At 36.1% G+C, this 13,190-nt stretch overlaps 1 protein-coding gene across 4 annotated transcripts in view; it reads left to right on the forward strand.

Annotated features, from left to right (window-relative positions):
* Positions 1-13,190, forward strand: part of Parg (poly (ADP-ribose) glycohydrolase) — a 104,672-nt gene that overhangs the window by 52,986 nt on the left and 38,496 nt on the right. For all 4 annotated transcript variants that reach the window (XM_013508788.1, XM_005412559.2, XM_005412563.2 and 1 more), the window contains 2 exons: positions 7,584-7,663; positions 12,363-12,423. In XM_013508788.1, coding sequence (XP_013364242.1) covers positions 7,584-7,663; positions 12,363-12,423 — 141 coding nt within the window. The remainder of the gene's footprint in view (positions 1-7,583; positions 7,664-12,362; positions 12,424-13,190) is intronic.

Below are 13,190 nucleotides of genomic sequence, written 5' to 3' on the forward strand. Positions count from 1 at the left end.
GCATAGGCTAGTGCGACTCCTTATTTCAGTGATTGAGAAAATGAAAACTAAGGCATTCAGTATGAGTTTACAAGAAAAAGCTTTAATAAAAGTAGCATAAAATAAAAGGGAACAGAACTCTGATAGTCAAAGATCAAGCCCAATTCCCTAATAAAGGAAAGTAAGTGACAATAGGAAAAGAACCTTGAGAAATTGAAGGGGGAATAGGACCTCAAAAAGTGGGTCAGATTGACCCATTTACAAAAGGAGAGACCAGTTTCATGGGGTATTATGGTGGACTGGGATATTATGTCTGGTTTTGTGGCTCTAGAGTAACCCATGTGACATGAGCAGTTGGGCTCCTGTGAAGTGACTGTGCTTAGGGCAGGCTCAGTCATGTGAGCCTCTGCTGGAGTCCAGGGTGATCACAGGTGTAGGGCAGCAGAGAGTTCTGGTTGTAGCTGAATGTCCCTGTAATTCTGTTATCCTGGTATTCTCAGTCTTGAAAGATGGTAAGATAGGCTAAGTAAATGTAGGTCTAATAAATCCTGTATTGCCAACTTTTAGGGAGACATTCCCTAAAAGATTAACATGACTGTATGCAGAGCTGAGAAGGAATTCGTCTGACACAGTTTTATGAAGGTCAAGCTTTGTTCTACTTTTAATTACCTGTTAGGCATCTGTGAGACCAAGGGAAGAGTCAACAGTTTTTAGCAAAGACCACTTTTAAGTGCCTAACTGCCTCAGAAGAAAACACAGATCATGCTTCTAAGTCACTTTAAAAAACTTTATTATAGGCATATTCAAACATGCTGAAAAAGTAGAACAGTATAGTGAGCCCATGTTTTAAATCAACCAGCCTTAATACTTACCAGCATTTTTATTATTCTTTTTTCACTTATCTAACCCTCCTTTTTAAAAATCACCTAGAATATTATAAAGCAAATACCAGATACCAAACATTTCATTTCAACCATGAAGGTTTCAATACTTAAGTTCTTCATAGATACTTTTACTCCTAACTCTTGGTTGGATGTATATAGTCTTCCTCAGAAAAACATAAGGCTGTGTGTGGATAGTTACAGCTGTACATGTCCATCTATAACACAAGGGAAAGCACAAGAAAGGAAGAAGAGGGTTAAGTGGCATTAAAATCAGCAAGTGTTTTAACAAGAAATACAGTTGTTTACAGACTGATCTCAATTATACTGAAAGATCTGTATCTATTATTGTCCCTCTGTGTTCACAGCCATACACGTGGGTGCATGAGCATAGACAATCAGACTAACAGGAAAACTAATCAGAGTATTACTATTTGGTGGTGAGATAAACACACTCAACAGTTCTTTTCTAAAGTTTTCAAATTATTTGAAGTGAGTACGTTTTATATTTAGAGGAAATACAGTTAAGATAAACATGTCAATCATAGGAAACTGAGTTAGAAAAGTTAATAGAGTGGATTATTTTTGTAATTTGATTTTGAAAGTAAAATCACACCAATTTTTTTAGCTCTTTTCAAAAAGCTAGTCTTCCTACCAATTGTACCTCCACAGATGATTATCATTGCCTGTACTGTACCCTAACTTTATTACATATAAAGTAAAATCCAGCGTCCTCTAATGGTGGAGAACCACAGTGCTGACAGACAGCCTTTTCTCATCAGTCAAGACTCCCAGGAATAGGATGGTCTGGGCACAAGTCTTCGGAAGTTTGGCTTTGGTGACTTCTGATTCCCTACCATTTATTACCAGAATTTACATTAATTTTAATAATATATAGAGTCCACCAAAAAAGTATACACACTTTAGGAAAAGAAAAACTTGTATAAATATTTAATACTAAATTTATTGAGACATCATGAGATTAGTACAGGTTACCTTTGGCCTCTCCAATTATAAATGGTCCTCAAAATGGTGGCCATGAGCTTCCAGATATTTATTAGCACAGCAAACTGCTGCTGCTTGCATAACCTTGGTCATTGAGATTGTTACGCACACTTTCTCAATTTCTTCTCTAAGGGCTGGCAGCATAGTAGGTTTTCTACAATACACAATAATATCTAGGGTCCCCCATATGAGGGTAACATCATCTGTTGAGAAAAATTATACTATTTCTCTTTTCCTGAAATGTACATACGTTGTTTTAGCAGACTCTAATTTTAAAATGTCTCTTTCAGTTCCACTACTTTTTGAAACAAAAAAAAAAGATTGGATATCCTTGAGGATAGTCAAACTTATTTTACCTAAATTACAAGAATGAACAAATATAGTACAACCTAAAAATAATTGCAGTTGTTACTGGGCTTTTAGTCTGTTGGAGGTCTTAGAAGGATATTTGGAATTATATCTCCATTATTGTGACTAAACATATTTGGACAGGGAAACTCTGGGCCTCTTGGTAATGGTGGGTTTGTCTTAGTCATTCCACATGGTCATTTATCCTTAAGCCATTTGGCTCAGAGTGTCACCATGTTAGGCTTAATGGAAAACAAGGCTGGGCCATTTTTCTTAATGAAAGGAATATAGATTAGAATAATGCAAGCACTTTGTATAAATGGATGTTGATTTTTTGTTGGATAGTGTGTGATATCTTAATTTAGCCCAACTATCTCAGCTTACTTAGCATTATCTGAAATTATTTGTATGAGTATATCTTAATAACAATAGCTAATTTTATTAAGCACTGTATACTAATCACTGCTAAATTATTTTTTAGTCGATCCTCACATCAACCTTGTGAATTCGATATTGCTTAGATGTTGTTGTTGTTGTTCCCGTTTTTCAGATGGCGAGATGGAGGTTTAGAGGGGTTAGAGTACTTTGCCAAGTCAACATGAGTAGATTCAGTTCAGGGTAGAGTCTGCTTATAGAAGCTATGTCCATTGGCCACTCCGCTGCAGTTTCCATTTGAATGAAGCAGGTTAATAATTCTTACCTCATAGCTAGTCAGAAATTAGAACAATCCTTAAGGAAAGTTCTCATCTATTAAATGAATCAAAGCCATTTTTGTAAGTCCAGTAAATAACATTTGCAGTAAATAGCATTTCACCAAATAAGAGTTTAACTCGATCTGTTGAAGATATAAAGCCAAGTGTACTCTTGTCTTTTGGGCAGACTGAATGCCTGAACATTGAAAATTCATTAAATGGAGTAAGCATGTGATGGGTTCCACAGTTGCAGGGCTAGCACATCTGCACTTGTCTCAGTTAGGGGAAGGAAGGTGTGTTTTAATGAACCCCACTAACAGGAATGATGACTACATAGTCATTGATGTTGTCTACTGGTGACTCGCTTTGATGCCTTTGATGGAAGACTCTAGGTAGGGAAGCTTCTATAGTAATGAGGTTCAGGGAGAATGAATGACCAGTCAGCAGAACTAGGACTTGAACACTGGTTTCTGTGCCTTAGACATTTTGTCACTGCCCCTACTTCATCCTGACCAGCTTCATGCTGTTGTGCTTTTCGCTGCCTTTCAAGAGCAGAAGGCTCTGAGAGCACTCCAGAAGTGGAACACAGCCCAACGTTCCCGTTCCGTGTGGCTTCTGTTGTGACATTTGGTAAGCTGCTTGTATAGCACTTTGTTATGTTTGTGTTTATGACTATTGTTTCTGGCAGTTTGGAGTACATGTGAGTGCTTAATCTCAGATGAGGTACGGCTGGCTAGCTGATTGAATAAGAAAAATGGTAAGAGTAAGTGGTAGGAGGCTGACGTCAATAAATTGAATAAGTCTCCCTTTTTATTTATTGTTGTGTTCTTCCAGACCTGCCTAGTTATGTTAAATATGCCTGACCTTTTCCCCTGCTTGCCTCTCAGGGCCTCAACATGCATATAAAGGCTTCCAATGTGATTAGCATTGATGCTTCTGAGATTGCAAGGAAACTAGATAGTCAGAGATAAATTGTCGGTCTCAGCAGTGGTCAGCCCAAGAGGCTTCGACATCTGCTTCTTGCTTGGATTGGAAATGTTGCTAGGGCCATATGGCTGAGAGCCTCACAGAGGAGCCAGCGGTGACTTTCTGGCTCCATCTTACATTATATATTTTAAACTGGAAGTTGTAGTGCTTCGAGCTTGATTTACTATGTACTAATGGATTAATTTGTAATTTAAAATGGCACAGGGCAGGGGGGTTGTGTATGTGTGTATCTAGAATTCAATTTCAGTAATGTTATCAATATTCCAGTCAAGGAGAGGTTTTATTAAACTATGTTTTTCTTTATAAGTATGGTAAGAAAAGCACCAGTTAATATGTATCTGACCCTTGATTGACTTCTTCCCATGAAAATGCAACTGTTTTGTTTAGAACCATGTGAGGCGGCCTGACTAGCTCTTTCTATTTGCTTGTTTAAATAATCTCTAATTATTATCTAGTAAAATACCAAACTGTCTTCCCTACATTCACAGGGATTATTAGTGTCCTATTTTGTGTACCTGTTTACCTACATGCTGCTGACTCAAAGAACGTCTCCAAACATACATACCCAAGACTTGGAAAAACCTAAATTTAAAGGTCAACATTGGGAAGTTTAAAAAATTTAGATGTTGGTTTGTTATTATAACAAAGTCTCTCTCTCTGTCTCTCTCTCTCTCTGTCCCTTGATCTAAGTGTCTCTCATATCCTCCTTTGTCTCCACACCAATTCATTCAGCCTTTCTGCTTTCCTTCCACCATCTTTCTCTTCCCTCTCCCCTGCCCTGATCCCTCAGACTGTACATACATCATTCCTGTGCTGGTTTTCATTCATGCTTACTACCTGTGTATTTCTGTTGTTTTCACTTGTTGCCATAGCAGGCTTGCTCTCTTTATTTGTGTGGCTGTACATAGCACATTAAAATGTTCTAAAAGCTAACCCTTAGATTATCACAGAAATTTTAAACCTGCTTCAACTCTGCTGATTCTGTCTCCACCCAACTCCAGACGCACACTTTGTGCCTTCCTGACTCTGTCTTGGAGATTGTTACACAGTGATTTAAAATTAGGCTTGGAGCAATGAATAAACAAAATGCTTTGAGATTTTGCTTGATTTGTACCTTTAACATTTGTGCTTGCAAAATAAACACTTGCATTTGTGGTAGTAATAACAGCTATATAATCTTCTAGGAAACTCCCTTATCACTAGAATAATAAATCTGCACTCCCAAGAGGCTCCTAAGGTTAATAATTTGACATCATGGTTATGAAATATGTGGACTTTTATGTGACTTTATAAATAGATGACCACATGTAGAAGCTAAGGACACTTTTTCTTTTTGTGTTTTTGGGAATTATTCCTTAAGGGCAACAGCCATTTTCTCTACTGTGCAACAATTCTTTTGAAGAACTTTTCCCCTTAATGGAATTGTATAGTATATCACTTCATCTTTAGAAGGAGATGGCAGCTGCTTATCATATTCATACTGCTTCCCTCTTCTAAGTAGGAAACCTGGAGAGGGATTTTGCAAAGGGGCCCAAGGTATCATTTAATAAATCATATTTATCAGTGTGGGATATTTAACTAAACTGCCACGCAGGTTCTTCATTTGACTATCATTTTGATTTAAACATGCTCTCTTCTCTGATATATTGCAGAGAAATCAAGCTGAAACCTGTACTCACAAAGAACTTTTTTTTAAAGTTTGGCAGGTGGATTTTAAGAGTATCTGTATTTAAATATTCTAAATAAATTCTTTGTGTAAAAATTATCACACAAGCACTCTTAAACTCTTTAAAACAGATTAGATTTTAAATTAGGTTTAGATACTATCTAACATTAGAACATTCTTGGGGAGAAATAAGTATTCATAAATTGCTTTTCCAGAAGTTGACCTTGAATACAGGCTTCATATGATTGTAAACAGGATCATTTGAAATCTGCATTTCCTTTCCTTTTCCTAATTCATTTCAGTTGCTCAATAGGATTTTCTCATGAAATTAACTTTTCCTTCTCTGCATAGTTACATAAGCTTGCTCTTCTAATCAGGAAAAATGTTACCCATTTCAGCACTTATTAAGGTGGACTTTTACTTGAAGGGTTTCTGGATTTAAAAGTCAGAGTTATGACTAGAGGCAGAGAATCATCATTTATAGCCACTGAATCTTCCTATGATTTTTAAATGACTTTGGAAAGCCAGATCTTATGCCCCCAGAGCAGGCTTTTGTGTGAGAAATCTTTTAGTGAACTACTTACTCAGGTCATATGTTTCTAAAAGCCCTGCTTTTCTTTCCTCAGGATAAATTGAATTATGTGTTACCAATAACAATGCCACATCATTTCAAAGAAAACCAAATTAAGTCATGCAAATCCAGGTTGCTGGAAACTGGGTAACATACGGTAGCACTGTTTTGTTTTCCAAGCACAGGATGTGCCATAAGAAAATGCCACAAGCTGGTCAGCTTACACAACCAGATCAAGGTGCTAGCTGATTCAAGTCCTGATGAGGGTGTTCTTCTCATCTTGACTACTGCCTTCTTGCTATGTCCTCACCTAGCAGAGAATGCTGTGGTATCTCTAGAAGGACTCCAATCCTGTAAGATTATTGCTCTACTTTTATGGCCCCATTTAGTCTTTACCATTCCCTCACAGGCCCTCTCTCCAAACACAGCCACATCGAGGATACCAGCCTCAATAGATGAGAATTGATTAAAAATTATGGTGAGTGTTTAAATTTTTTAACTGTATTATAGTAAAAGATACATTGCCTTTAATCTCCTTCAAAATACTCCCCACCCATTTTGAACACACTTACCCATTGTTCTTGCCACTTTCTGAAGAAATTGTGGAAATCCTCTTTTGTGAGAGTCTTTGGTTGTGCTATCATGGCTTCCTCAATCAAGATCCTGAACTGATTCAAAATATTTATCTTTCATGGTCAGTTTTACTTTGAGGGAAAGCCAGAAGTCCTACGGATATAGTGAATTAAAGTGAATGAGGACACACCATAATGTTTTTACAAAACCACCTTTTCATTGGATAACACTCAGCAGCATCATTCACCAAATTTCTTAACATACCTCATAAAGACACTTAGGAAAGAGGACTTTCAGAACTGCTTCAGAAAGTTGCAAGAATGATGGGAAAAAGGAGTGGTATTTTGAGGAGGATTAATGGCAGTGTGTCTTTTACTATAATAACATGTTTTAATTTAAACATTCATCATATATTTTGATCACACTTCATGTGAATGTTGGGAGAGCACAGGTGTTCTTTTCCCCCCATCTTGTCACACCTGCCTGTGTCTCTCTGATAATCACAGTCCCTCGAATCATTGCAGACACTCAGATGTGGATTTTTTTCAGATACCATTTTTGTTCACTTCTGTAACTAGTGGTATTACATGTTCTAAATTGTCTTTGCCATGGGGAAATGGCTGTATGTTAACCAGCTGGCCCTGGTTGACCTTAAGGGACTAGAGGAGGAAGGTGGATTGTAGAAGTAGGTGGGTAGAGAGTGCTGTCTGCCTTGAGCAGCTTCAGAGGAGCCTGGCTTCAGGTCCCAGACAGGCAGTCCTCCACCTCTCTTTCACAGAAAGAACTTTTATTACATGGCAGCAATGTATATTTAGTGTTTTATGAATCTTTAAGGTATTTGAAATCATCCTCCACCCTGTTTTATTTTTGGTCTCTTTCAGACTGTTTGAAGGACGTTCATCAAGGAAACCAGAAAAGCTTAAAACACTGTTCTGCTACTTTCGAAGAGTCACAGAGAAAAGTAATTTTTTTTAATTCTTACTGTAATTTTCCTTGCTGAGAAGAACAGTTCAAGTGTCATGAGAGGAACATTCTGTGGTTAAAGTACAGCTTCTGCCCAAACTGTATTTAAACAGTAATGATATAATGTTATAACCTAAATTTTATATATGTGTTATGTATGTACACAAATCTGTACTATGAATGTGCATGGATTTTGGAACTTAAAAATCAGACCCATATAAATATACATCAGAGGCCTTTTATGTGTAAAGCCAGTAAATTAATGTTTTTAAAAGAAAATGTATTGACCAGAATACATATTTTAAATTCTCTTTATTTAAAGAAAGAATAACTAGGTGAAATTCATTTATAGTATAGGCTGATTCATTGGTTTTCTGCCCATTCTTTCTTTATGTTCCTCCTAACCCTTTTGTAGAGTTCTTGTAAAACTGGTTTATACTGTTTGCATATGTCTTCCTCTGTTGTGCCTTAACCATCTGGCTTTCCTGGCAACTGATGGTAGCCCTGGGGCAGCAGTAGTGAATGTCCAACACATGCTCTGGTAATGAACAGCTGAGAATAGACTGGTATTACCACTCTTATCTCAGGCTCACTGACCATGGCCCACTTAACTCAAGCTGTGACCATTGCCAAGTTTCTTTTTTTTATTTTAAAGGGAATAAAAAATTCAAATAACATTAAAAATGATACACAATTTCAAAACAAGGTGATAGGAAATCAACAATGGTTGTTAAATTGTATGTTGTTATCTTCAAAGTAGTTGTTCAGATTACCAGATATAAGCATGTAAAATATTACCAAGTTTCTTAATACCTCTCTGCTTCAGTTTTCTCATCTATACAATAAAATAATGATTTAATAGGTTAGTTTCAGATACTAAACAAAATACATGTTGAATATTTTCATTATTATCAGCACATAATGTATTGGTCATAATGTACTGTATAGTACCCAACACCTACAGTTTAAGGGTGAACAGGCTTAATTTGGCCTGTAGTTTCAGGGGATTCAGTCCATAGCTAGCTGGCTTCAGGGCAGAAACATCAAGGTAGAAGGGCATGGCAAACTAAAAGTGCTTATTTAATGGCTACCAGAAAGCAGAGAAGGGGAATAGTGCCAGAGAGGGAGCAGAGACCAAATATACCGTAGTACCCAAGGTCACGGCTCAGTGACCCACCCAGGCAGACCCAAAAGAGTACTTTACTAATCTTCTAGGCATTTCTTAATCCAATCAAATTGACATATCAGGATTATCGGTCACAAGAAACCTTTCCTACAAGTTGCAGTCATGGAAACTATAACATCTTAAAAGTTTCCATTTGCTAACCAGGTAGATCAATTCTGTTCCTGTGAAATGAGTTCTTTTTCATCCTGGTCATCAAACTTGTATTGTCTTAAACCACATCTTAGAATCATTCTAAGGTCATTTCTCTAGTACTTATTTAATCCTGTCACAGTAAGCATTACATTTTACCCCATTTATTGTAATGTTTTTGGAAATCGTTCAAGTTTTTCAAAGAAATTAGCTATCAGGGCATTCACATTTAAGAAGAAGAACAGATGCTTCCATAGAGAAATATTTATATTGTAGCTTACTGAATTTTAGGTTTGTGTCTTGTGCAGAATGAAATATTAAGGAAAATGTTTTGATTATTTAGGATTCTGAAACAAAATCAAATTAGAATTTGTAATGATTTGTTAGATGACTACTTTCTTTTCTCATCTAAATTTAAATAGGATTGATAGAAATCTGAGTTTACTTTTCTGTCCTGAGAATCGAATCACACTTCTTCTCTAAAGTGTAATTTGCCTTTCGTAGTTGTAGGATTTCAAGTAATTTGAGGGAAAACTTAACAGATTGTTTTTGTCAACTAGAAATATATATGCCATTGTAAGTCTTGGGAGTTAGTTTGAAGAAATACATTGTAACCAGACATTTTATTTTCTGGTTTTTTCACTACTTATGGTAATATAGTTTTTTTGTAGAATGCAGTAAAATGTTGCTCTAGGTTTTCAAGATTTAAAAGGAAAAAACACATGGAGTGGAAGAGTCTGGTAGGAGACCTGTCTCACAAAGTTGATACACCAAAGGTCTGCATCCGTAGTCACAGGTAAATGAGAAATAAACCTGGCTGTGCAGGAAAGGGACAGTAAAGAAACTTGTGAATCCCAGGTTGACACTGGCTAGAGGGGGAGAGAAGTCTTCTAAACTACAGACTTCAAACTTCAGGTCTGGAGTCCTCCCACCAGTGGGTCCACAAAGGCCTGCCACAGAGTTGACTTCAGAGTTTCCCTTGGCAGTGCCGCTAGGTGGCAGCAGCAGCAGATGCTATCTGGTAGAAACTTGTGCTTTTATCTATTATAAAACCTGTATTCTGTTGAGAAACCTAATATGTGGTGGGGGAAAAGGGCTCACATTTTTAGAACTGATAGAAGAAAATTCCGTCAGGACCAACTTTTCAGTATTATTAAACATCTAGCTATAAATTCAGGATGAAGATCTCAAGATTAAAAGATTTTAAAGAGCTTTCTGAATTATTTTTAATATAGTTTTCAATAAAGTATCTTATGGTTCACATATTTAAAAGTCAGTGAGCCGTATAAAGTGTATATTGTGATTTTTAATTAAGATGAGTATTTGATTAACCAAAATACCCTATTCTAAAGTGAAAGTGCCATTTAATGAAAAAAGCTAATACACATTCTCAAAGCATCTACTAATTACATCTCAGGAACCAGTCCTTCTGCCTTTTCTCTCTTTACCAGCAAGTGTTAGTTTATGAATTTCTCTTGGTCTCTTTGTGTATCTGAAGGGCATTTAATGTTCATTCCTTCCACCAAGTGTCTGAATGATCAGGTATACATTAGTTTCCTGTTAAAGAATTATTTCACAGATATTGGGATGGTGTAGCCTCTTGTGATTTTTAAGGGTGCTGTTGATTTGTCTTAAAGTTAAATCTCTAAGGAATATTTTAAGACTCATGTTAACAAAAGTTGTTTTCTAATACAGCTACTCCATATGATTATTGAGTTGTTTCACTGAGAGCGAAGAAATGCTCCCAGGCTTTCACAGGCCTCAACACAATCATCACTAATGGCTCCTTACCTCTCTCTCTCTTTCTGTCTGTCTGTCTCTCTCTCTCTCTCTCTCTCTCTCTCTCTCTCTTTCTGCTTAAGAGCTCTTTGTGTATAACAAAAAAAACCCACAAAATAGCCTGACCTTTTTAGATAATTGATTTGAAGAGGACAAATTATTTCTGGACAACTGATTTATATTATTTGCCACTGGCTTAAAAAAAAATCTAACCAAAACAGGATCCTCTCCTCTAAAATTATTGACTGCATTGATAATATTTTACTTTTATTCTTTCAAATGTGTCTTTCCTTAAATGTATGCCATTTTTGTTAACTCTTAGAACACAATAATTCTTCCTCTGTCTAAGGCACTTACTTAAAAGTCCAGCAATGCCTGCCTGTTGTCTAAGCCTAGATTTAACTGCGCTGAGTCCAAAGGACATACCAAAGATTTCACTTTTAAATCTTAGACATTTTACTATACCATAAAGCACATAAATGTGTACCTGTTTGCCAGTCTTCGAGTATAGGATTAAGGCTTTTCTTAGAGAAAGAGTCTATAAGTTAAAATTCAACTTTGTGATTTTGCATAAGTTTTTTCAACTCTGAATCTTTTCTGATGCTTGGGAGGGGGATCAGTTTTTAAAACTCAGTAAAAAATACCAGTTCTCAAATCTAATATTATGCTGTTACCTGTATAATTTTGTTTAGTAAAGGTATATTATTTTATAGAAGAATCTTCTAATGTAAGGATGATATTATTTTAAATCAGTATTCTTTCCTTAATTTTATTCTTTATTAGTACATATTTGCAATGCATAGTGATTACATTCCTCATGGGGAGTCAGTACATGTAAATCATACATCTTCATTCTTTTTCATCCCCTTCCTCTCCCCTCCCTCCCCTTTCCCTCCATCTCTTGTTCCCCTTCCCTTTTGCAAAAGATCTACCTTCCTAGTTCCTATTACCTGTCTTTTACTTTGCTCTTAATTTATATTTTGGGTTTCTCACATAAGAGAATCTCTGCTGTATTTAATCTTGTCTCTTTTATTTCACTTCACATTATGGTCTAAAGGTACATCCATTCTCCTACAAACGACTCAAGTTTATCCTTTTTTATGGTACAGTAGTAGTACTCTTGTGTGTAAATACCACATTTTCATTATCAGAATCAATATCGTGTTGTACATTTAGCTCTCTATATCTGAGGGTACAACCTACCACAAATTGAAAATAATTTTATAATACATATATATACACACACATATATATATATACATATATAAAATCTGTACTGAAAAATGTGTTCAGACTTTTTTCCCTTGTCAGTAATCCCTAAAACAATATAACACCCATATCCCTAGCATTTATACTATGCTACCTGGCTATTATAAGTAATATACAGATAATTTAAATTTAAGAAACTGGAATATCCATGGATTTTGGTATCTACAAGGAGTCCAGGTACCAACCAAACATGCAAGGACAGCTATCATAGCTAGACATATTATTTCCTCATTAATATAGCCATTGTTAGATTTATTCTATTATTGTATGTGTATGTATAATTCAAAATTGAAACTTAATTTGTGTGTATTTTTTTTTTTTTATTGTGCTGTAGAACCTACTGGGTTGGTGACATTTACAAGACAGAGTCTTGAAGATTTTCCAGAATGGGAAAGGTAATAATCATAAAGAAAGTCTTAGCACCTTAAAATTAGAAGGACTCTTACCACGAGAAGGGACTATTTTCCAGCCTTGGAACCATGGTTTCCCAAACTTGTAATTGCCCCAGAGTCAGGGAGTTTCTTATAAATCAGTTTGTAGCCCTCATTATTAGGGAAGTTATATCTTAAATAAAAACCTACAACCATTTGATTGCTACCATTTTTGCCATAGTTTTGTCTACTATTTTCCAGCCTTGGAACCATGGTTTCCCAAACTTGTAATTGCCCTAGAGTCAGGGAGTTTCTTATAAATCAGTTTGTAGCCCTCATTATTAGGGAAGTTATATCTTAAATAAAAACCTACAACCATTTGATTGCTACCATTTTTGCCATAGTTTTGTCTACTGAACCAAAGTTTTGTTTAGAATTAGGTTTTATGTATGAAGACACTAAATGACGCAGTGATACTCAAATATCTTCTTACCTTCTATTTTGGTTAGTGTTTATATTTTACAGCTTTTATTTCTGGAGGACAAATTAGAGTTTTTTTAAATAAACAATAATTGTCAGTGCCTGCCTGGCAAGTGCAAGGTCCTGAGTTCAGTTCCTGGTACGGGGGCAGGGGGAGACAAGAATTGTCTGCCTTTTGCCTGAGTGGTAAGAATTTTGAAGTTTGGCTCTCCCCGTGTACCACTGAGATTTTGTGGAGGTTCCTAACTGAGTGGGGTTTTTTCATTTATTGTTATTCATCTGAAAATACCAAGAATAACAAACAGCTGAGT

The sequence above is a fragment of the Chinchilla lanigera genome, unplaced genomic scaffold (assembly GCF_000276665.1).
Source record: "Chinchilla lanigera isolate Chin_1 unplaced genomic scaffold, ChiLan1.0 scaffold00155, whole genome shotgun sequence".
Classification (NCBI taxonomy): Eukaryota; Metazoa; Chordata; class Mammalia; order Rodentia; family Chinchillidae; genus Chinchilla; species Chinchilla lanigera.